Source organism: Opisthocomus hoazin, chromosome 3 (assembly GCF_030867145.1).
Source record: "Opisthocomus hoazin isolate bOpiHoa1 chromosome 3, bOpiHoa1.hap1, whole genome shotgun sequence".
NCBI classification, from domain to species: Eukaryota; Metazoa; Chordata; class Aves; order Opisthocomiformes; family Opisthocomidae; genus Opisthocomus; species Opisthocomus hoazin.
The window spans coordinates 67,609,523-67,635,526 of record NC_134416.1 but is presented as its reverse complement, the minus strand read 5'-3'; the positions used below and the strand labels follow the sequence as shown (position 1 = coordinate 67,635,526).

The following is a 26,004-nucleotide window of genomic DNA, read 5'->3' as shown; positions in this document are numbered from 1 at the left end:
AACTAGCTGGATTTCCTGTGAAGTATTTGTGTATGTGTGTATGTTGCAGTGTATAATATAGTATCTGTTTATACACTGTTAACTGTTTAAAAATGTAGAGTTTTTTAGCTTTAGAGGATAATTTTGGGGATTTGTTTCCCCCCCCAGCCCACCCCCTCAGCTTCCTGATCAGATACTGTTGAATCTACTGGTGATCTCATGTGGCTGCTATAACTTACTAAGGCTCTTTTCACACAGAAGTTAACACCACCATCTGCTTTGCTACCATGTAGGATCTTATGTAGGAGCTGCTCAGTTGCCTCTGGGAGTTGGGATCTTCTGGTCGTGTGTGTGCAGTAGTTTCTCTTTTAGGTTAGGCACAGACAGAATTATTCAATAACTGCTATTCCAGAGAATTCTGTAGCTAGTTGGCTTTTAGATTTGTAGCTACGCAGATGTATTTTTTGTGTAAACAAGTCCATATTTTAGAGTTTAATAGATGTGCCTTTTAAAACTGGACAGCTGATCAGAAGTATTAGACACTGTATGAGGCAGCTTAAAAGAAGTATGATGTACTAGAGATGTTTGATGTGATTGGAATGTAGCTGTCAGGGGAAGTTCAGACTGGACATTAGGAAAAGGTTCTTCACTGAGAGGTTGGTTGGTCGCTGGAACAGTCTCCCCGGGGAAGTGGTCACAGCACCAAGCCTGTTAGAGTTCAGGGAGTGTCTGCATGATGCTCTTAGTCGTATGGTTTAGTTTTAGGTAGTCCTGTGAGAGGCAGGGAGTTAGACTTGATGATCCTTGTGTTTCCCTTCCACTTGAGATACTCTGTGATACTGTGATTTTTCAAAAACATTAATAAAGAAGAAAAATTTTGTCTTCTAGTAATTTTTCCCCCTCTTATAACCTCTTCTAAGACGATAGTCTCAGAGTAGGGCTATTTACTATTTTGCTTTCTATTAAGTCATTCCCCCTTGCTTAATTCTATTATTATTGTTTTTTTTAAAGTCAGTATGTCCTGCCACCTAATAAACCTATATTTGATGATGTTGACCCAGAATATGGACTGCATGACTACAATCTACATCTTGATATGCACGGCAGAAGCTGCACCTACCTGTGTGGAACATTCAAGAGCCTCTTCTGCAGAAAAGGTAGAGTTGACAGAACAGTAATGTCTGTTTTTAAAATGGTCCTTGCTGGTAGGTTTTGCCTCTTAAATTCAATATGTCTCTTTTAAGGGGAGCAACTGAAATGGATTTTTAAAGAGAAAACTATGTTTTTGTTCGTTGGGTGATTTCTTTATATCTGCATGGTTTGTTCTGTGGTGTTTTAAGATTGCTGTATATAAAGTCTGCCTGCTATTATATTGGCACAGTGTCAGGCCCGAGATTCTGCAGGCTATCAGGATGGTTTCATTTGGTTCAGTGCTGAGTTGTTAATGCAGTGGTGCAGCTTTTGGTTCAGATTGATGTTCCTTCCACTTGTATACTGTAAGGGAGCGTGAGTTTGTACTTATACATTTTGGAGACCTATTTCTGTAGAATTTTTCTCAAGTATACTTTAGGTGCATTGACAGATTAAATATTTAAAAATATTTGTAGAAGATATTGTGAAGTTTAATATATATCACTTTTATTTAGGTCAGCTTAAGGTTGCTTATTCTGACATCCTTTCATTGTGTGATGAACAATTTAAGTGATTGTTTTTAACTGAACTGCTTTTCTAAAGTTCTTAACATTTCTTTTAATGAGACTTAGCTATCCTTGTGGTTCATGTTCAGCTCAACTTAATAGTTCTGCTAGGGTTTTGCAAAATATATGGATGATCTCTCTTTTGCCTTAGCTTCAGCACAACCCTGCGTACAGCTACACACCTGTCTTTCTGTCAGCAGAGACAGATTAAAATATTAACCTTAAAATTAAACACTGTAAATTAGTTACTGCTTCCCACTTTTTTTCTGATAAGTACTAATGAGCCTCCTGTTGATTTCAGAAAATAGTGGTTTTGATGAAGAGAGGAGAAGGCACTGTTATCAGACTTCAGTGTTTTCGAAGTGTTAGAAAAAATTTCCCTGTGACTTTTTTTTTAATTTGGATTTGATGACTCGTGGAACTGTCATTTAGACTGCAGGCTTGTGCGTAATGTCTAGTTGTAGTCCTTTAAGTTTGAAATATACACGTTTTCAGATTCCCGAAAAGCTCCAAGCTGGAAACAGAGGAGTGCTTACAAGAGTAAAACTTCAGTGAAATTCTATCCCATGTAGCAACAGTAATCTCTCCTGAGTTGTTGTTCAATACAGGAGTCCTTGAAAAAATAATTCTTCTGTAAATTGACCAGAGCTTTGAGTTTTGGTTTTTTTTTGAGGTGAATGTCATGTTTTGTTTTCTAAAATGATAATTTTGTGCTCCTAGCAATACAGCTGTACAAGAGAGAGCATTATGTGCTATGCTTCTCTTTGTTGCTATTGCATTTTGGCTGCTTGGAAACTACTTCTGTTAAAGATTAAGCTGATATTTATGCAGATTGTAGCAAATGTCTAGGAGCTACAGTTGTGATGCCATCTCACTTTGAAAGTTAGAGAATCTGTTTTATGACCATGGCTGTTTTCTGAACTGTTTCGGTTTTGTGTCCTTTAGCTGTGTGACAGCCGCTAGATTCTGCTCTCACAGGAAATCAGCCAGCTGAAGCCATGGTTCTGCAGGCAATGAGCTCATTTGTCATCTAGTCCCTTCCATGTACTTGCACAGTAATTCCTTTTGGAAAATGCTTGATTTCCTCCATAATTTGTGTTCAGAAGTGATAGAGTGAGGCAGCTTATGGCTGTCTGTTGTCACGTATCTTCACAGTAATTTGTTGTTTGCTTTGCTCTTTCTGGTAAACATGGTGTTCCTGAATGTGGCCAACAGTGTAGGTTTGTCCAAGCTGGCTGTATTTCATGGTTTGCATTTTGTTTTTAGGCTCCATTCTAATGACACACTTTCTCCCATTCTCTGTGAGGGCTCTGAAGCATGGAGATTTCTGACATAGAAGTCTTGCTATTTCTTAGAATTCTCTGCCCAGTCCAGATTCATTTTAAATTATGGATGTGACATGCCAATGGCAGTTTCCACAACTTGAGCCACAGATCAGTTGTCAGCTGTTATACTGGGGGCTTACTTATCTATTTGTTTCCATTAAGAAGCTGCAGACATTCCTACGTTACCAGGGAGTGCCCATTTGTTATTCTGCAGAATAACTGATTTATTTGTTTACATTTAGTTTTATTTTTGTCTGTTTTTTGTTAGTGTTCATTAATGTTGTGCTTCATTTTGCTGCTCTATTTTCAATTCTTTCTGCAAAATTCTTAACATTAAATTTAAAAAGTTACATCACACTTCATTGAACCAAGTGGAGTATATGTGGCTTCAGATTTTGGTTTTTTTTTTCTGTTATTAATACTTGCACTGCAGTAACTAGCTGTTTTGCCACTCTGTTTTGGCTGATTTTTAGCATTTTGTGCTTCCTTCCATTTAAACAGAATTGGTAATATATTCTTGACAGAAACTGTAGGGTGAATATGCTAATACTTCCAAATTGAATTGAAAGTATTAGAAAACTTTTCTTGTGTTCAACAAACTGTGACAGACTCATAAAGCCAGGAATACTACATCTAGCTTTCTAATGAATGTTCTTGTATTTAGCTAGATTTTCAACTTTTTAAACATAAATTTGTAGCCATATGGTAGTCTTAAGTTTTGCCTGTTCAGTGTTACTCCTTGTTGATGTAAGTTGATGTGTTGTGCTGGCAAAATGTAATGGGGTATTTTTTGTGTGTTTAGAGAGCTTTGAAGATTTGTTTGTAAAATATCACATCATGTATTTGAAATGTTTTTGCTTGACCTTGAAGATTGCTTTGCAAGTTTAAATGACCATTTCGGCATGGTAAGACTAGTTGTTGCCACCAGAATTAGTGTTGAGCACAGCTTTCCCTGTGAAAATAACAATCAAATTACAACTTCCAGCAAAGGCTTGGTTAGCAAAACAAACTCGCTTGGCTTTTAGCTAAAATAAGTGCCTTTGAACTACTGGCCTATTAATTGCTTTCCCTGGAGGTATGTCTACATGATGTATGTTCTCTTACTGGTATTCTCTTTATTTGGAAATTATTGTTCCCTGTAACCTATACTGATTAAAGGGCTGCTTTGCTGCCATATGTGTCTTGCATAAACTCTGGATCGTAGATACTATAAGGGGACAATGAAACAAATTCTAGATGAGGCTGAAGAAAGCCCTGTCCAGTTGACTTCCTCTGCATTTCCCTTGGTATGTTTAACATGGCTTGCTCTGCCCTCTGATTTCCTTTTCCCATCTGACTAGGGTGAGGAAGGGCAGTTTTCAGTACTTAGCACTTCAGCATCTTGCTAGTTTCCAGGCATACTTTTTATTTTTTATGGATATGAGGACTGCAATGGAGCTTTTATATTAAAAAAAAAGAAGACAGGATTAACTAAACCATTAATAATTAGCCTTCAGATTCCTGACCTGTCACCTATATCCATTCTGGCTTAAAGTCAAGAAGTAACTGCAATAGGGGATTTATAACTTGCACCTTAGCTAGGTGACTCATCTAGCAGGGCAGCAGTTCATGTTATTAATGCCATGCAGTGGTAGTGATGTCCTGTGCTTCATTGGTTTATTAGCAGTATGCTTTTTCAATGTGTTTTTAGTCCATTAAAATTTTCCTGTGTTTTGAATGAGTGAGAGGAATAGCTGCTTCCATTCAAATCTGAATTGCAGATAACTGAATAGTCCTTTGGAATAAATGCTTGTTGATTGGTGTTGTTTAAAGTCTCCTTATGAAAGCTAAACTTTAAATGCAGGCTTTCGGTGTTCACTCAGTAAAGCTTGACTATCTAAAATATTTTTATCTTGAATGAGATCTTGTAATTGGATGTGATTTACCAAGGTTTGGAACTGAGCTGTTTCTGTAGGTATCAACTTAATAGCCTTTTTTGCACTTTGAGCTGGATCCTGAAAGTGAATTCTGCTTACGTTTTCCTCTCTTGAGTTTTCTGGGACTTCACTGCAAGAACAGTGGGTATCGCTGTGTGAAGTGATCTGTTTTCCTTCAGGCATACAAAATATTTCCTAGGCATAGCCATGTTGGTTTCACTGTATTCATGCTCCTATTCCAGACAGTGTCTGTACTGAAAAACCTGCTGCTTCTCTCCTCTGTAATGTCTTGGGCTGCTTCCTCCACACAGTAAGTGTTCTTTGGACTCCCTGCTTGCGAGTGATGTCTTTCCAGCCTTGGTTTGTGGCCAAGCATCTCTTGGGAGTTGCTTGGCCCCACAGTACCAATTCAGAGAAGTTTCTGCCTCCTGCCGTAAACTGTGGTCTCTCTTTCTCTGTCACTTTGCCTCCAGCTGCCTGCCTTCACCAGCCACCAGGCAAAGGCTTTTGCTGCTCCTTCACACAGGCTTTAGCTTTTTAACTCAAAGCCAGCCTTTCTGATGTTGCTACTTCTGTCTTCAGCCTCATGCTGCTGCTTGGGCTTGATTGAAGGAGAACCACAGGCAAAGTACTTCTCTTTTTTCACTTTTGCCACTTGCGTCTTAAACCTCTACAAGCCACTTCAGTTATCATCTTGCAATCCACTGGATCCTGACAAGCAGTATTTTCCTGGGAATTCCTTCTCTCCCTTGCTATCTGCCTCCTGCAAGTGCTAGATACTTAATTCTGTTCCTTTTTTGTTTTTCTCTTTGAGGTCTCTAGTGCTTCCATTTTCATTCTTTTAAGAGAGTATCTCTTGTTCAAGGAAATTTGTTTAAGAGGTTTCCTACTATGAATTTTGCTTGTGTCACAATGTGATGCATTTTTTTTTTCTGTAGTCAGAGATTTTTTTTTTTTTTTTATGTTGTACTCCAAATTATAATTAAACTGTTGGACTCGCTGGTTAACTTTCCTCCTCTGGTAGCCAGGGAAAAAAGAAAATTGAAAAAAGTTGATCTCTTCTGAGGGGAGACGAAGACATACCAAAGAAATATGGTTATGTGTGTGTTAAAAATCACAAATAAATTATTAATAATTCTGTCAAAAAATGAAAGTGAGCCTTTGAAAAGCTATTTAAAAAAAATGAAAAAATGCATAATTAAAAAACTTAAATCAAGGCATGCTGCTTGTCAGTTTAAATGATGCAATATCCTTTCCCGGGAGGACTGATAGCTGTCCTTATACCCTGTTGTACAGGGTTATTTAAATTACCAGATAAAGCAGAGAGATTAAAAAAAAAAAATGGTGGTGGTATCTCATTATTTATTTCATGTGTTATGTGTTGAGCTTTACTTTTGGGAAGTGGGCAGTGATGGAGGCTCTTGTGGCATGAAATTGAAATACTGAACATGGAATTTACTCCTTGCATCCTTGTGTAGGCATTTAGGTGCCATCCTTGCCATCCTTTAGGTGGCATTAAGATTTTTATACTCAAATATACCAAATCTTTTTTTTTAGCTGTTGCTTCTACTGTGGGTCACAGAATCAAAGCCCTGAACTATGACTTAAATTCTCTATAATGTGCTTGATACCTAGCCCTTTGTATATGTCAGGATTCCTTATTGGGGAGTGGGGGGGAAACTAAAAACATGGAGAGAAGCAGAGAGAACATTTACAGTGTACTTGGGCTTAGTTTGATTTGTACTAGTATAATGTTAAATATCCTTAATATTTTCAGGTGACATTGCAAATGGATATTTGAGGCTCTCAGTTGTAAGCTTGAAGGATAATACAAAGCACTTGCCTCTTATTGGGACGCTTGGCTTATCCTGGGAAACAGGTGTGTTTAAAGGCAATGTAAAGGTCAGTCAGAAATATTTTGTTTCTGGAAATGTTTATCTCAAAACAGAATTATGTTTATGCATCCTGAATATGCTGATTTTATAAGAATGTTTATATATGTGAAAGGTGTCTAACTAGAAAAAACTCAGTTCAAATATTGCAAAAATTATGTGAATTTTGAGGGGGGGGAAATTTTATCCTTTCTGTCTTACAGTCTAGATTGCCTGATAGACCCACTATGCATGTGTAATGACTCCAGTGCTTTCCATTCAGTAAAGATGCTGTGACTCAGCAGCACTGCTTGGAAATGCTGGACAAAAAAATGTGCTGCAGATGTGCTTTGGGGGGGGGAGTGTGTGTTGGCTTGGTTGGTTTTTTTTGGTTTGTTTTTTTTTTTTTTTTTTTTAGGCAATAAGTCTTGAACCCCCGGGGAAATACTTTGCAGTTCTTTTGTAGCATGTATGTGCAATGAAAGTTAGAAACTGTTGGAGAGTGTTAAAATGCTGATGGACACAAGCAGAAACTACAGTCTGCATTCCTGCAGTCAGCACCTAGGTCATGGGTCAGCTGGATTAACTGCTTGTATTTTAAAGGAATTCTAACTGTTCTCTTGTATAAAATTCCTAAAAGAATTATTAAAGAAATTTTTGGGAGTAGTTCTGTAGATTTTGCAATAGTGGTGAAGGCACATATTTTAAAATATACTTCAGCTGCAGGAATATGTCAGAAGTACTAAAAATTCTAGTAAATGTAACTTAAGCACTATTGAAAAAAGATCTGGTTCAACACGATTTCAATTTTGGCACGTACTTTGAAAAAAAGTAGAAATTAATAAACATGTCATTTCTGCTAATCCTGCATAAGTGTGGAATGGAATACTCTTAGCCTAGTATTTTGCATATAGATGTTTACTTGTTTATAGTTTATGGTGTCAGCCAGCTTTCCTGTGCAATGAGGAATGTAAAATTTATCTTAAAACTTAGTAATCTACTAGTATCTGTTAGGAACATCAACTTCAGTTGAGCTTGGATTACAGTTTCCATTCAGTCCTCCCTCTCTAACTGCTCACGGCAGTTTTTTTTTCTTCAGGTTCCTTGTTTGCATAGTGACAAGTTTGTTCACTTATATTTTTTCTCAGTTTGCACTAAACTTTTTTGAGCTAGATGTTTGTGTTCAAAAGAATCCCCTGTGTGTGCTAATAAAAATATGTTCACAATTAGGAGTTCAAGAAAACAGTTTTAAGGCAATTGTTTGCCATCTTTCTTTAATTGCCATGAATATTCAGCAAGGCTTTTGACACTGTCTTCTATAACATCCTCATAGAGAAGCTCAGGAAGTGTGGGCTGGATGAGTGGTCAGTGAGGTGGATTGAGAACTGGCTGAATGGCAGAGCTCAGAGGGTTGTCATCAGCGGCGCTGAGTCTAGTTGGAGGCTGGTAACTAGTGGTGTCCCCCAAGGGTCAGTACTGGGCCCAGTCTTGTTCAACTTCTTCATCAATGGCCTGGATGAAGAGTTAGAATGTACCCTCAGCAAGTTTGCTGATGACACCAAACTGGGAGGAGTGGTAGATACACCAGCAGACTGTGCTGCCATTCAGCAAAACCTGGACAGGCTGGAGAGCTGGGCAGAGAGGAACCTGATGCAGTTCACAAGAGCAAGTGCAGGGTCCTGCACCTGGGGAGGAACAACCCCATGCACCAGTACAGGCTTGGGGTGGACCTGCTGGAGAGCAGCCCAGCAGAGAGGGACCTGGGTGTCCTGGTGAATGACAAGTTGACCATGAGCCAGCAGTGTGCCCTTGTTGCCAAGAAGGCCAGTGGCATCCTGGAGTGCATCAAGAAGGGTGTGGCCAGCAGGTCAAGGGAGGTTCTCCTTCCCCTCTACTCTGCCCTAGTGAGGCCTCATCTGGAGTACTCTGTCCAGTTCTGGGCTCCCCACTTCAAGAAAGATGAGCTACTGGAGAGAGTCCGGCGGAGGGCTACGAGGATGGTGAGGGGACTGGAGCATCTCTCCTACGAGGAGAGGCTGAGGGAGCTGGGCTTGTTCAGCCTGAAGAAGGGAAGGCTGTGAGGGGACCTAATAAATATTTATAAATATCTGAAGGGTGGGTGTCAGGAGGATGAGGTCAAACTCTTTTCAGTGCTGCCCAGCGACAGGACAATGGGCAACAGTCACAAACTGAAGCGTAGGAAGCTCCGTCTGAACATGAGGAAGAACTTCTTCCCTCTGAGGGTGACGGAGCCCTGGAACAGGCTGCCCAGGGAGGTGGTGGAGTCTCCTTCTCTGGAGGTATTCAAAACCCACCTGGATGAGGTCCTGTGCAGCGTGCTGTAGGTGATGGTGCTTTGTCGGGCCTTGGACTACATGATCTCCAGAGTTCCCTTCCAACTCCTACCATTCTGTGATTCTGTGAATGTTCATTGAGAACCATAATGCAGGACAGGTGCGGTTTTGAGACTTCTGGAAAAATTTTAGACTTGAATTAGTTTATTTTATTTTTATTGTGTATCCCATTAAATTTTTTAGAAGTATTTGCGTGCTTAAAGTTAGTGGGATCTTACCACGTAATTACAGAATATGCTTCATTTGCTTGTAAAGCATATGATAGGAGGTAGGATATCTTGCTGCTGTGTTGGGCAGATATCAGAAAATTAAGGCTGTGTAGAGACCTTTCAATATATGAAGGAAGCTTATGAGAAAGACCAGGGGAGACTTTTTACCAGCGCCTGTAGTGACAGGAAAAGTGACAACAGTTTTAAAGTGAAAGAGGGTAGATTTAAATCGGACATTAGGAAGAATTTTTTTTTTTTAGGGTGAGGATGGTGAGGCACTGGCACAGCTTGCCCAGAGAAGCTGTGGCTGCCACTTCCCTGGCAGCATTCAAGGCCAGGTTGGACGAGGCTCTGAGCAACCTGATCTTGTGGAAGATGTCCCTGCCCATGGCAGGGGGTTGGACTAGATGATCTTTAAAGGTCCCCTCTAACCCAAACCATTCTGTGATTCTATGAGATTTACAGCTGCTTGGCAGAAATTTTTTCTTCCGTGCAAATAATGATGAGTAGCTCATAAAAGTCTGGGAAATTAACTGTCAGAGGAAACAGAGAGCTATGGCTGTAGTCTTTAGCTCTGTCCTATGTGCTTACAGCATAAGTTATACTGAATATTTGTTACTAGGAAAAAATAAATAATACCAATATTTTTTTTTTAAACCCCTCATTTTGTGATGAGAGATTGCACATGTCAACACATAGCTGGGGGTGGAATTCAGTTTGACTTTTAACATAAATCTCTAAAATGCTTAAAACGTGAAGACCAAATAAAATCAGCCACAGCAGCAGAACATGCCACTACTTTGAATGTATTTATTTATTTGTCCAATACTTTAAGGGGAAAAAGAATATCTTTTTTCATTGCTTCTGGATATTTTTAGTAAAATATTAATTGTTGAAGTACAGATAGTTGGAAATACAAGGGAAGAGAAAACCCTCCAACACTCAAGGCCACCCTGCTTTACTTCTCATAATTGGTCTTTGATATGCAAGATGTCAGTCCAGAAAATAGTAGTTCTTTCTTGTTTCAAGCAAATTTATAGCTCGTAGATTGTTAAATGATCATGAGATTTGGTTTGATTTTTTTTTTTCAGCAGAGTCTACAGTAACAAACTTAGGAAAACTTTGTGTATCACATTACCTCTTACGTATGTGCCATCTGCTCTGTACTGCTTGATTGAAGTACAGTAATAGTGAAAGAAATGTTAAAGCAATGGAAGCACAACTATGTGGTACAGTGAAAGAAAGCATTCCAAATTATTTTTTTGGCATGGAATTTGTGATGTTGGTTTGTTTATGCTTTGGAGCGTATGACACTCCTGGAAGTAGTGCATATGTACAGCATTATTGAAATGATCTGATTCATTTAGTGATTCAGAACTCATGAGAATAGGTAACAGCTGATCCTAACAATGACACACAACCCATGTGCTTTTAAGGTGCCTGTGAAACCATCAGTTTGCAAGTGCTGAAGAACTGACATCCTGACTTTAGCATTATAAAGTGGTGTAATTGTGTAGTGTTGTAAAGAAATATTTTCAATAATTTTTAAAAGAAAAAATTATCTGGAGGGTAGAAAGATATATTAATATTACCTTTTTGGGAACTGAAGCTTGCAGTCATTCAGAAAGTGCTGTATGTCTTTACTTTATAGTTTGCTTATAAGGGTAATTGTTGTGTGTGTACACTGCCTTGGGGGTGGTCCCTTTGAGTATCTTTGCAAACGTTGCTGCATGTTTAGCACTCGAGTTTAAGCTTAGTTTTTTTTTTCTCTTATTGAAAGGACTATCATTATTTGAATAGTAAACTAATAATTGAGAAACACAGATGTTAAAATCTTAAAAAACATTCAAGAAATAATGCCTGATTTAGGTTGACAGTGCTGCCTTTTGTAGCATAGTTTTTGATGTCTGTAGGATGCAATTTCAATTTCCTTAAGAAATCTCTAAATAAGTATTTGTTGCTTTGCTGTAGTCAGTGGAGCCCTATCAATTATATTTTGAGTTTTTAGTCTTCATACCAAAATTTACTCTCTAACCGTTGATATTTCTCCTAAAATCAGGGACAGATCTGCTTGCAGTGCCATGGCATAGGGAAATAATCTCCTGTGTTTGTGTTTGTAGGACTGCTACATGATGGATGTTACTCTCTTGGATGAAACTGGAAAGCCCTTCTGGTGTTTCAGTGCCCCAGTCTACATGGAACAGTCTTCCAAGGGATCCAGCCTTTTTGACTACATGGGTCATATCTATACCATAGACTATGCAGATTCAGAGGGTAAAGTCTCTGTTGAGTTGGTATGGTTGGAAGAAACTAAGGAGTATTTTATAGTTAATTTGGTGCTTTATATAAGCACCAAAAAGGTAAATAACTGGTATGGAACAAATTACTGACTAATTTGGGTCACTAATCTCCTTGCTTTTAAAACAAAACAAAACAAAACCCAACAAAAAACACGCTAAACTTTTGATGCTTAAAATTGATACCAATGAGTAAGACCCTTCCTGCATGTTTTTCCGTAATAAGTTGAATTACTTTTTTTTTTTTTTTTCAATTGCCATTGGAGGGATTGGAGACACATGTTGGTAGAAGTGGATGTTTTTCTTCTCTGTTGAATGATGCATGGTTAGTCTGTTTCTGGTACTGGGTATATTGAAACTGCTTTTAGGAATATTTTTCTTTATAGATACTTGTTACTGTGGTTAATGAATTGCTGCTTGTGAGAGCCATGCTGTGAAGATGCCTTGCCTTATGTAAGCGGCACTGTTTTTGAGAACATTGACTTTTATGCCTAGTAGTAAACCAGCGTGTGTACTGTTCCCTTCAGATTCATTAGGGTGTTGTTGGTAAATAACAGGTTTTGACAAGTTTTGTTAAATGCAGAAATACTTTTTTTCAGAAAATACTTCATATATGTCTTCTAGTAGAGGATTTAAAAAGTGGACAGGAAGTCACAGTTCTGAACAATATGGCAGTTAAGGCATTTGTTAAGAAAATCACATGTAATATCTATTATGAAATTTGTTTAAATTCGTGTTTGTTCTGTTTTACCGTATTCTAACCTTCTGTCTGATTTGAGCATAGATACTTGCCTTATGTATTGGCCTGTGAATAAGAGTCCCAATTATCAGCACAGCTGAGCTGATGTCTGCTCTTACTCAATGTACATAACCTGCAGTTGTTTTGGAAACAATGCATATCTGATACCATTTGTCTGACAATAAGTATTTATATAAAAATTGAATGTATGTGCCTGATCTTTCAGGTACCTTGAAGTAACTTTAGGACCAAATCTTCTACTCTCTGTATAAAAAAAAACCCAAAACGACATGCTGTTGGGATGCCAGTGTCATTACATAACATGCTACAAACCACAGCAAATTTATGTAGTTTCACAGTACTCTGTTAAGAAAAATGCACAACTGTGTTGTTGACTTCTGCGAATTCATTATGGTAGTGATTTCCTTAAAAATAATTTCTCTCTTTTTTAATTCATTTAAGTACATTAATTGGTTCATGCAAGCAATGTTTATGTGTAAGCACTTGTGCTCTATACTACAGAGACAGTGGAGGATCTGTACTACAGCGATAGGGTGGTTTCTTGATGTAACTTTCAAAGATAATAAAGTTAAGGCTGATTCAGTGTTAGTTTGACTTGTATAACCTTGCCTAATGCACAGAATCGTTTCTGTTTGGTGGTTAGCCGGTGGAACAAGCATGATCAGCTGCATTCTGTTTCCTTGCTTATTCACTGCTGATGGTGACTGGGATCCATTAAAGTAACATAAATGTATTAACAAGTGAACTGGGTGTGATGACTGTGAATGTGAATGAACAGATGCTGAAATTCATGCTGCACAGACAAGTGGTCAGTCAAGATTTTCTTTTGCCTGAAGTTAGACTTTGAGGCACCAGCTTTAGCAAGGAAATGGTACCTCTGCCCCAAAGTCCTCTCAGTCGTTGGCCTCACTGATAAGCCTGTAAATGAAGATGTAGAATTATTCTGGCTGCATTGATCCTTTGAGACGTGCAAGTATGTTCTCTGACATGCTGTGAAGCTGCCAAAGTCAACGGGCGCTCAGCAGCCATAAAATGGTAAGAGTTCTGTTGCTGCTCATTCTATCTGAATTTGTTTCATTTTCAATGTTTAGTTGTTTTCGTTTTTTTTTTTATTAAATGTTGAGTACTTTCTTTTCCTTAAAAGACAATTTCAATTTCTAAAGCATTTGACTGTTTTATACAACAGAATGTTTCACAGAAAATTCTAGTGTCACTACTGGAAATGAGAGTATGCTGTCCCTAATCCAAATACTCCCATCTAGTAGCCTGAAAGTTTACTAACTGAATTAATGACGAAGAGGGTAAGTCTGTAGCAGCACTGTTAACCTAAGAAGTGATACAAGGCATAGCAGAGTTTCCTCAGGCTGTTGCTAACTAACTTCTGATGTTCATAAACAAGAATGTGTGTATGCAGCAGAGCTGATTTTGTGCATCTTGGCTGGAGTAACAGGACCACAGTCTTGTCCTTTCTGAAGATACAAAGACTAAGAATCCGTTTTTACTTATTCAGATAGGCCTGAGATGGACCTAAACCTGCTGTAGTATTATGGATTGTGTACACTGCTTTAATCTAAGCTGACAGTTGCTTGTAACCTGCACAGCAGAAGCAAACTCAGTAGTTACCACCTGTCTGATCAAACCTGGAAGGTTACATGTGGCTTCAGTCAAAATTCTCTTTCTTCAGCTTCCTTCTTCCTTTCTTTTTGTAAGTAAGGACATACACTGAACCTCCACAAAGAAAAAGGGTGATGTTAGGAAACTGCACTGGCCCTCTTAATGAAAGAAAATATAATCTGTTCCAAAAAACTACATGTTTTGATAAAATCTTCTGCTAATCTTCAGTTAAGTCCCTTGTTATGTACATGGTGCAAAAGGCGGTAGGATGAGTTGCATGTCCTACTCTGTGATAAAAGATTCTTGCTGTATAAAAGACAATCGTTAAACAGGAAAAGTGGAGGCACCGGTTGAAATCTGATCATCAAAATACACAACTGGTTGTGACACTAAGCCTTACATCACATTTTTTTTCTTAATGCCTCAGGATTTCTTGCAGTTGCTTTTAGTGATTTTGTTAGTGTTTGATACTGAAGAGAGGACAATGTCTTTGTTGTAATTGGATCATTTATCCAAGTATCCAGTTTCTGTGAGAGAAAGTATAAGGACTTGTAAGTGGAAAAATATTTAAAAGTTAAAGATTTTGCTGGTATTTGTGTGTGCTTCAGGCATCAGCTCATCCAAGTGAAAAAAGAGTAACCACCACGAACTTTTAAATGTGTATGTTCAAGTACTCTGCAACAGATAGAACTGTAATATTTTTGGAAGGGTGATTTACCTGGTAGGCAAGAATAAAAATGGTACTTACGTTTGTTTTATTGCAGATATAATAGTACTCATTTAACATAATGAGTTCAAATTGCATTGAAAAGGAATCGATTAGTATGAAAGAGTGATTTAATGAAAGGGCTTTTATGAGATTGTTCCAACAGTGGAGGAGTTATCTTTTTAATACAACTACATCTAAATGTTAATCCTGCCATTTGTCTTTGTTATTGTTTTGCCAGATGTCTGCTGTATACCTAATGCTTCCGTATTGTGTTCTTGATTTTCTTTTTTTTTTTTTTTTTTTTTAAAAAGAAGTACTTGAAAATGTCTTCAATGAACAATTCATTAATGTTCTTGGGCACCTAATGTGGTCTTCCATTGATACAAGCTGGAACAGTGTGGGTTTATATCATCTGAAGAATTGTCTTTAACACTGCCACTCTGGAATCATTGCTCTTTACTGTGGTTGGCTTGCTTTAGTGGGAAACTAATGGCAGCTATGTATTTCTGAAGTATTTTTAGTGTAGGCTAGTAATCACAGTGTTTTTCTTCAAACTGGCCTTTCAGTTGTTTTGTTTTTTCTTCCCATCTTTTTGCAATTGCTATTAGAGAACGAGCTCTGTTTTTATAATGCATTTCTGTTCCAATGCACTTTTGATGCATGTGGTTGAATACTGAAAGCAGTTGAATGGTGGGTAGCCTCATCACAGATTTCCCCCCTCCCGCCTGGCCTTTCTTTCCCTATTTAGCAGGCATATTTTGATTTGCACTCATCCATTAGATTATTGAGGTATGGTCCTGTTTTCATTGAAACTGTTCTCATTGTCATATACTTGCTTTTTGAGACAAGGACTGTCTTTTTTTCTTTTGGTTTTATTCACTACATGGCTATCTGATGCTAGTGATTGAGTACTTGGCAAAAATATATGTGTAGTTTAATAAGGATACCATGAGCTGAAATGGATTAATGCTGTTTCAGATTAAGAATCTAGATAAATGCTCAAATTGTATATCTGAGGTATGTCTTAATGAGTTACCATCAATCGAAAGTCATGTAGTAGCCTACCTTGTATTTACTAGGTGCTCTATCAGATTCAATTAGAAGGAAATTTAGGTAAAAGCATTTGCTTCTCCACCTGTCTGGCATATTACTGTAGCTCAGCTGATACTTAGTGACTCACTAAATTGTGATAACTGAATCTGAGCTCAAATATGACTGCATTAGAAACTGCACAGATAAAACAGGGAAATTAAAATGAGAACAAGCAATGGGTTTTAATTTCTGCTTGTGTGTAGGAAGGATACAAATATGGAAAGTTAAATCCTGTCATTTTTTCCTGGTTCTTGCTTTCACCATAAATCGGAATGGGAGATGGTGGCAACAAGGATAATTAGTGAGTTGTGTGTGGTGAGTTCTTGTACTGAATGTCAAAGCATTGCTTATTCTGTTCTTTCTTCAAATTTTAAACTATTTAGGAGCCTTTCTCATGCTGTGCCTCTTTTGAAATGCCCATGAAAAAGGAGTAATACTGCTTTGTATTCAGTTGTAGAAGTTTTTATAATAAATTCGAAAACTGTAAGGCTTTTAAATGCACCAAAGAAAACTAACATGGGAGTTACTCTTTCTAGGTTTAAGTTGTTTATCTCATTGTGAACAGAGATGAACCTTTTGAAGGGAAATGCACTTATGAGTCAGGTACTTATCGTATATTTGCAGGTAGAATTACTTTTGTTCTGCATACAGACCACTTGGAATGCATGCTAATAATTTTTTCTCTCCTGAATCAGTTAAAAGATAAATTCAGCTGTCTTGATGAAATCTTGTCCAAAAAATGCAAGGTAGGGAAGAACGTGTTATAGAAAGGTAATGTCCTGTTTATTCACTGAAATACCATAAATTAGTTTAGCCTGCAGGGACCTGATGAGATGCATCTGCAGGACCTGAGGGAGGTGTGGATGAAGTTGCTAAGCCACTATCTGTGGCTTATATTGAGAAGCTGTGGCAGTCCAGTGAAGTTCCCAGTGACTGGAAAAGTGGGAAGCATAACCCCCATTTTGAAAAAAACGAAAAAAGGAAGACCTGGGGAACTACAGGCCAGTCAGTCTCACCTCTCTGCCTGGCAAGATCATGGAGCAGATCCTCCTGGAAACTGTGCTAGGGCACATGGAAAATAAGGAGGTAATTGATGACAGCTGACATGGCTTCATGGCTTCACTAAGGGCAAATCGTGCCTGACAACTTTGGTGGCCACCTACAATGGGATTACAGCATTGGTGGATAAGGGAAGAGCAACTGACATGTACCTGAACTTGTGTAAAGCAATTGACACTGTCCTGCACAACATGCTTGTCTGAATTGGATAGACACAGATTTGATGGATGGACCACTCAGTGGTTAATGCATTGGCTGGATGATCGCACTCCAGAGTTGCGGTCAGCGGCTTGATGTCCGAGTGGAGACCAGTGATGAGTGGTGTTCTTCAGGGGTCAGTGTTGGGACTGGCACAGTCTAACATCTTTGTTGGTGACATGAACAGTGGGATTGAGCGCACCCTCAGCAAGTTTGCAGATGACACGAAGATGATTGATGCGGTCAGCACACTGGAGGGCAGGGATGCCATCCAGAGGGACCTTGACAAGCTTGAAAAGTGGGCTTGTGTGAACCTCATGAAGTTCAACAAGGCCAAGTGCAAGGTCCTGCACATGGCTTGGATCAATCCCAAGCACAAATACAGGCTGGGCAGAGAATGGATTGAGAGATGCCCTGAGGTGAAGGATTTGGGGGTTGGTTGACTAGAAGCTCAAGGTGTGCTGGCAGCCCCGAAGGCCAACTGTATCCTGGCTGCATCAAAATCAGCATGGCCAGCAGGTTGAGGGAGGTGATTCTGCCCCTCTACTCCGCTCTGGTGAGACCTCACCTGGAGTCCTGCACCCAGCTCTGGAGCCCACAGCACAGGAAAGACATGGACCTGTTGGAATGGGTCCAGAGGAGGGCCCCAAAAAATTATTTGAGGGCTGGAACACCTCTTCTGTGAGGAAAGGCTGAGACAGTTGGGGCTATTCAGCCTGGAGAAGAGAAGGTTCAGGGGAGACTTTCTGGGAGCCTTCAAGTACCTGAAGGTGGCCTACAGGAAAGCTGGAGAGGGACTTTATACAAGGGCTTGTAGTGATAGGACAAGGGGTGATGGCTTTAAAGTGAAAAAGGGTAGATTTAGACTAGATATAAGGAATATTTTCTTTAAGGGTGGTGAGGCACTGATACAGGTTGCCCAGAGAAGCTGTGGCTGCCCCCTCCCTGGAGGTGTTCAAGGCGAGGTTGGATGGAGCTGTGAGCAGCCTGGTCTAGTGGAAGGTGTCCCTGCCCATGGCGGGGGTGTTGGAACTGGGTGATGTCTAAGGTCTCTTGCAATCCAAACCATTCTGTGATTCTATGATTGGAAAGTATTTAACTATTAAACAATAAAACACTACCACCAAACCCCTCAAGCTAAGCAAGTGCTTATCTTACCTGAGTTCAGTATGATCAATATTTCTTCTGTACCAAGGATAAAAAATACATTTTTACAAGTATGCTGAAAAAAACAGTCTTGATGTTCAGAAAAATCTGGAAGTAATGAATAAAATCAGTACTCTTATTAATGATTATCAGCATTTTTAAATTTTTATTTCATTTGTTTTATAACACCTTGATTTACAACTTTCCCTTTTTTTTTTTGTGTTAGAAATGTACCAAGAGAGGTGTTTTTGTATACGTAGTAAAAACGTTTAACAAAAATGTTGAGACAGGTAAGGTACTCTGAAACTAAATAATTCTATTCCAAGTTTGCTACCTGTATGATATGGCAAGTAAAATAATGTTTTTAAGGAAAAAAAATCATCATAGTAATTATACCACATGTCCACCATGTTTTGTTCTGATTTTTACACATGTATACAAGGATCTTAAAATTACAGTTTTAATTCAGTTGTGGAGTAGATTTGTAAGAGTGGAATATTTATGTGTGAGGAAAGAGAGAACTTTGCAATGCTAATGTTATGCTATCCTGAAAAGACATTTAATGAATAAGTAATAGAATAATACAATTTTTTTTTATTTCTAGTTTTGCATCTGCTTTCACATATTGTAGGACATACGGTGATGACTGAATTGGAAATACACTGTGCTTAGAAAGTAGTAGAAGTAATTTACATCCTGCCCCTTTTTATAATCTCAGCATTTCAGTTTTACAGTTTATATACATTCTTGAAAAAAACAATGTCACAAATGTACTTGCATGGACAAGCTGTTAAGCTACTGACCATGATCTGTGTTTTGCTCTGCGACCAGCAGATTTGTTTCTGAATCCTACCTCCTGTTGTGTCTTAAGCAGGTGATATTCTGGTCTTAATAATCCATTTTCTGCTTCACTTCTCCCTCCATGGTATCCTGAAGAAATGAATTACATACATATTTTCAAAGTCCCAACCACAATTAAGGATTTGCAACACTTTTCAGAACAAAGATTCATCTGATGTGAAATGAATGGTTCAGCTAATTGGAAATTAGGCATATGACCAGTCTCCGACTGCTGAAAGTGAAGCTGGAATTTAGGATAGTGTAACAAATCTAGCAATGTTTGTGTCTGAGGGGGAATGATGTAGTAGTAGTAAGTCTCCTGCAGATAAATTTATGTAAACAGACTTGGATATGTACAAAGCATGAGCAGAAGGCAGTTATTTGGGCCTTCAGTGTTGACTGTTTTTTGTATCTGTGTAGGAATTTGTGGAGCACAGGATTCTGCCCAGCTTACTCCATATTCCTGAAGGATCAAAGCTCAAGTACTGGACTCCAGTTCTGTGCAGTGGGAGACCTGTACGTGTGGGTTGGTTTAGGATACTCTTTAGAACTGAAGAGCTGGTTAACCTGTCTGTTGTTGAGCTGTATATGAAAAAGTTTTCTTTGTTTTATGCAACTCTATTCCGTTAAAAGCCAGCCTGCAACAGTGAGTTCTTTCTCAAAAACATGAATTAAAAAATTTATCCACTACTGATGGGTACATTCTCATGCCTCATTATCGTTAGCCAGCAACCAGAACTGGAAAAAAACCCAGTGCCACAAAATTCATCACTTGAGAGACAGAGATTTTTTTCTGGCATCTTCCCACAATGACTGTTTGCAAGTACAGTGAAATCTCTAATGTACTAGGGGTCCTCCGTTTAAGTTACTAAATACTCTTATATGTGGAATTTTAAGTTAGTGTCACAAAGCATGCTCTGAGACTCTTCTGCTGTGCTTCAGTCCCTCATTTTGCACCTGCAGTAGTTTTGTGCGAATCGTGTACAGTAATATTTCAGTGCAAAGACAAAGATGTCTGCAAATTAAGTCCAAAGACAGACCCATCTGCAAGTCAGACTGCACATCCATATTTGTGTTACATGAGACATTTATTCCAGGATTTATTAAAATTGAAGTTGCGGTCGGTGCTTTAGCTCAGCTCTTTGTTTTATTCCTACTAATTCAGCAGTAGGGATTTCCAGTGTAGATGTCACTTATAACCTCATATCTGAGAGCTGACATAAATTATCTGGCAGTGAAACTGGGCAGAATTACATTCAGTAAGAGGAAGAAGATTTAAACTTTCTGATTTCGTGTGGATAGTTTCGCCTTGACTATTAAAAATCTGATTCAAGCAAATGATCTGTTTCCAACTAATACTTGAGTATTAGCGTAAAACCAGTCTTGATTCTTGCTTTTTTTTTGGTCAGAATTTATACAGAAACTAATTCTGAGATATTAGCAGGCTGTCCCAAATTTATGACTGCTTGATCCAACTGGAAATAATGCGCACCACTTGACTGTTGTAGCAGCTACTTGTTCTTCTGAGGCTCTTATCTGAAAAAGTAGTTGCTTCTCTTCTAGAGATAAGAATAACAAAAGTTGATTTACCCCTTTTGTCATTCATTATTAATTTTTGCTGAGCTTTCGTTACATTTATGTTTTCATAGTGTAGACATACTTACATATGTATGTGAAAACTTATTTATAATTCCAGGTAATCATAATACATTTTCTAGCTGTGAATAATATGCTGCCTCCTTTAAATCTGCAATTTGAATCTTTTGCAAGGACTGAGTTTTTGGAAAATTGTTTTTCAAGACCCAGAGATGATTTTAAGACACTGAATGTCTCCTACTTTTTTCCTCCCCTCTTTTTTTGTCTTTTTTTTTTTTTTTTTCCCTTTGTGCTCTAGAGGCCTATGTCATATCATTGCAGCAAATTTCAGACAGGGCATTTTCTCATTTTACTCCTTTTGCTGATTTCCCTCCCCCCTCCCCCCAGCCCTGTGGAAGCACGCACCAACTTTTACTAACCTAGTCATGCATTTCGCTTTCCAGGCAGCTCCTCTGTAGAACAATCTCATTCCCTTCATTTCCTTTTATTGTTTTAGTGTGATATATAAAATAACACACAGTAACTTGCACACAGTCTTGTTCGTAGAGAATCACCCATGACAGTTCACTCTGTTTTTCACATGGGTAGCAGCTGGCATCTGTGCAAGGTCACCTGCTGTTAAGCATTCATTTTTTCTACCATTAGGGTGCTTCATCTCAAGGCACCAGAATAGCTGGTAGACAGGCTGGCCTTGTAACCTGTCTACATTGAATGTTTCTGTTTTTTGCATGCTTACCTGTTCTCTCCTTCCCTCTCCTCCTACGCGTATTTTTCATAAAGGTGTTTGTATCAGGAAGCAAAGAACTTCTTTACTACTAAGGGGATACAGGATAGGTAGCAACTGATAACTTTTAGGCACTGGTTGCTACCAATGTTTCCCATGTAGCAGGCTAAGACTTGAACTGGAGAGCAGTACTGAGTTCTGCTGTCTCATAGGGAATGAATGAAGGTAGCAAAAGACTGTAACATGATTCCTACCCTAGGTGACTCGCTGCAGTGTGTAGGGGCAGGTGAGGTGCATCTAAGGCATTGGAGTCCACAAGCTTTCTTGCACCAAGGTAGAACAAAGAGCTTGTCATGACAGGAGTCCCAAAAGAGAGATGGAGTTTGGGTGGAAGCAGAAGGTCAGTTTGGATGACCCATGGAACCCACTGGTTTGTTGTAATGCTTACGGAGAGGTGACTTTCTTTTATTTCTAGGATGTCTCTCAAAATGCAAAATTTACCCATGAGCAGGGTGATTTACTGAGCAATAATTTACTGGAGTTTTGGACTAGCACTTCTGTAATTTGATTTTGTTACTGATGATACCAGTCCCCTGTCCAGTCTCCGGACTATGATTGAGGGTTCAGGAAATGCAATGTAAGGCTGGCACAACGAATGTAGGCAACATATGGTAATCTTTCCTGCTGTAGTTTCCAAGGAGGAGCTGCAGACTGCAAGAAAAAGGTCACTGTGTGTAATGGCACGTATAAAGGTTGCAGGTGAAGGTGGAAAAAAGTTCTATACTTCAGGTGTCAACCTCCACCTCTTTTTCTTTTTTTTTTCCCCTATTCCTTTTGCTTCTTTACGTGTTTCTTACCACACATTTTTAAATCAGATACTGCCTCTGTCTTATCTTAATCCAAGTGGTATCTGTAGAGGGGATCAGGGGGATGTCCCTTCTTCACTTATCTGCTGAATATTTGGCAGTTTTGCTGCTGGGAGCTGCCGGGACCTTTAGTAGCTTCATCAGTGTCCAGCAAATGGTCTGGCCACATAGTGACTACAATAAATCTTCTCTGATCTCTTCCTACAGGTGTGGAACTGAATATCTTATAGAGGTGTAGGGCGATTCCTGATGTCCTTGATGAAAGCAACAGTAGCTGTCAGGTGAATTAAATCAACTGAGAGACAGGAGATTCTGTTATAATACGAACATGTAAAACAGCAAAGTTTATGCAAAATATGTGACACTGGTAGCATCTGCTTACTACTGGCAGAATTGGATAGTTCATAGAACAGGTTTCAGCCATTTGTAAGGAAAATGTGAACTGAAGCATGAATTTTATATGTTTGGTAGCTGCAATCTGGCAACAGGGACTTAGTGAAATTTCTGGCCATCTATTCTGTGAAGGACATAAATCAAAAACCAGCCCTTTTCCCTGCTACTTTGACTAGTGCTTCTTTTCACATTACACTCCTATAACTTTGTGACAGACAGCGAGAGAAGTCACACAGGCATGGGAGATTGTCAGCTAGTAGAATTTTCAGTCTTAAAATAGGGAATGGGGGAAAGAGAGGGTCCTTTTGTGAAAATGTTTAGCTTAACTTCTCTTGCGGCTTGCTGATTCAGTAGAAGAAATTGCATACTAATCATTTAGACTTAAGAAGATTAGCACGTAAGGGAGTTTAATGAGTTAAACTGAAAGAAATTTTGTAATTTGCACTGAAATTGGTTAATCTTATTCATTGGGTTTAAAATTTCCTGTTGATATTCTAGGCAATGGTTTTCCTAGTTTGCATTTTAAGTGAATTTAAGGCTGTGGAAAGTGCTTCCTTCAGGCAGAGAAGTTCTAAGTAGATCAAGAATGGTGTGGCATGGGTGGCACTAAGGTTCATCAGTAACTTCGCCCTGGGAATGTCACCTCTGGGCATACATGAGTAGCTCAGCAGTCATGTCCTTTCAGCTTTGCTACCTCTAGAGATACTGAAGGTGATGCAGCAAGTCAGCATCGTCATCATGGAGAAATTCCATCCTGCAGTAGCATACACCTGCAGTTTGGTTACAATCTGCAGTTAACTGTGGGGAGAAACAGGTTTTTACAGGCAAGCAGTTTGTGTCTGTGTTACCTGCTTGTCAGTTGTGTGGCTAATCTTACCCTGCTGCCTTGAAATAACTGTAAGGTACCGTATCTTATCTGATAATGAAAGAAGACTATTGAATTTCTTTGACTGGATTTTAGCCAGTGACTTGAAAGGTACCATCTACTGCAAAATCTTACTTTGAGTATCTATGAATACATCTAGTTTAGCTTTTTGGGAATAAAATCACCACCTGTTTCTCCTGTAGTCCCAAATGTTTTTAAGTGAGAATAGTGATGGAAGCATATCTGTGGGAAAGGGTTTGATCCCAGCAGGACTTATGTGATAAGCGTAATTAAACATGTGAGTGTTCATTTGAAAAGTCTAAGGTTCTGTCAATACATAATTTGCTTTTTGTGGTCACATTTCCCTCATTGCCTTTATGAGAAGGTTTGTTCCTGTGCTCATTGGAAAATTTCTTTCTTTGTCTTTCCAGCATTACATAAGAAGCACTGTTCTTGTGTTGAATCACCTGCAGTCATATAATGTAATGGTAAAATGCATCCCCTTGCAATGGTTCCTAATCAAGTTACTGTGAGAAAGATAATTTTGTAAGGTCTCTGTCAAAAACCCCGATGTTTTTGAGAAGTGAATGTTGACAATTGAATGCTTGAAAAGAATTCTAAAAGTAGCTCAGCCAGTTTTGCTGGGCTGAGAAAAATGAAGTTCGTGTCCTTTCCCTTTACCCCCTTCCAGCCAACGTATGTTGAAACTACAGCAGTAAATCTAGGGGTAGTCACACAAATATCCTTTCCTAGTAACTGCTCTCCCAATGTGGTTATGTTGATGAGCAATCTTTAGTTTGTAGGTCAGGATTCATCTGTTTAAATGTGCTGGTTTATCAGTGCCCTGGAGTCACTCATTGAAGAGCTAGCCAGTGAGTGTACAGTTCTATTTCGTACTCATTGTGACCTTTGGGGTTCTGCACATTTTCTCTGGAATATTGCTTTTTCAGTAGCACTGTAGCTGCGATCTACAGTGCCTCTTTCCTCAGGGAATTCTGTTCCAGGCTCCTTGTTTTTATTACACCTGGGTCAATCCCACTGTTTCTATATCCTACTGCATTAATTTCTATAGCATATATGAAGTCACTTTCTCTAGGTGGAAGAGTCATGGTGGTTCCACTGTAAAATGTGCAAGTGGGGTCAGAGTTGGGCTTTGCTGCCAAGGTTTGCATATGAAATGGGATATATTTCACTTCCTCTTGGTTAATTTGTATGGTTGAAACACAATTGTTCATCTAAGCTGAAGCAAGAGATTGTTTTGAAATGTTTCTTATGCCAGCAGATCTTTGATCAAAGAACCAAGAATCAACAGTTTGTATAGATTTTAGAACTCTTTACTGCCCATGCTCTGCAAACGACTTGTATCTCTTTGGTATCATAACAATGTTGTTGCTTAGTGCTCCCTTAGAACTGCTCGGTTTTCTGCACAGCATGAAGTTGGATAGATTCAGAAAATGTCCTGTTTTACCTAAAAACCTCAAAAAGCCAAATTGTTAGGGAGTAATCCTAAGTATTATTTTTAATATAGGGTCTGGAAGATCTGGTAATTTGTGTTATGCCTTTGGCAGTGCAGCCTTTGGCAATGTGGTTCCTTAGTGTAGATAAGTAGATCCATCTGCAGAATAGTATAGTTATGGCAACACAGGGTTAATGTGTTCATATAGAACTGTGTTGATACAGTTCTGGAACTGGAAGCATAATGTTAGCTTGGGTGTTCTTCTGAATTACCCTGCACAACATGCAACAAAATGTTAAATGATTTGGTTATTTATTTAAAAAAAGCAGCCCCAAGGGCTGAAAAACTGTAAGCATTCCGAGTTGTTAGAAAGTCCTTCTGATTAAAAAAAAAAAAAAGTAATTAAATCTGCAGGCTATGCTGCTTCTGGAATCGATGTACATCATCTGAAGGTAGCCAAGAGTCAGTGTATTTTGTGTGTGATGAAGTTAAATTAGACACAACTGTAACGTGACACAATGTGCAATATTTCTAATACCTGATGGACAAGGATAGTTTAGCTAGTGTTGAAAGCCAATAATATGGCAAGTGGATGTTTGCAGTAAGTAGATTGGCCTTAAGTAGTACGCAGTGCCACAGTGACAACTGAAAGAGGATTCTAGGAGACAGCAAGAAATACATCCTTTTCTGAGATAAGAAACAAGATGTACATCCTAACAACAAGCTTCTTGTAAGATGGAAACTGGGGATAATTCATTATGGTGCTGCGGAAAATGCTGTGGTTGCTGTTTATAAGCTATAAACTATTATTAGGAAATTATGGTAATGCTTTGGCCACAATACTTCTCAAAAAATTGACACGTTTGGTATTCTAGTGTTAGGGACTTGTTGCATGCTGTATACTACACTCAATGGAGATGGCTTTAATCAGACATTTGCATGATGTGATTTGTTTCAAATGTTCTCTGTCATGCGTGTGAGAGTAATTTGTTTTAGCAGCTGGAAAATGCACTTGAGTTTGTGGTATACACTGACATG

General features: G+C 38.7%; 1 protein-coding gene across 5 annotated transcripts in view; it reads left to right on the top strand.

Annotated features, from left to right (window-relative positions):
- The window catches only part of FBXO15 (F-box protein 15), a 28,598-nt gene extending 15,450 nt beyond the window's left edge, over nucleotides 1-13,148 (top strand). For 4 of the 5 annotated variants that reach the window (XM_075416563.1, XM_075416561.1, XM_075416559.1 and 1 more), the window contains 3 exons: nucleotides 991-1,136; nucleotides 6,695-6,819; nucleotides 11,472-13,148. In XM_075416563.1, the coding sequence (XP_075272678.1) occupies nucleotides 991-1,136; nucleotides 6,695-6,819; nucleotides 11,472-11,741 (541 nt within the window). In that variant the 3' untranslated portion in view covers nucleotides 11,742-13,148. The remainder of the gene's footprint in view (nucleotides 1-990; nucleotides 1,137-6,694; nucleotides 6,820-11,471) is intronic. The other variant, XM_075416562.1, reaches the window with a different exon arrangement.
- The last annotated feature ends 12,856 nt before the right edge of the window (nucleotides 13,149-26,004 follow it).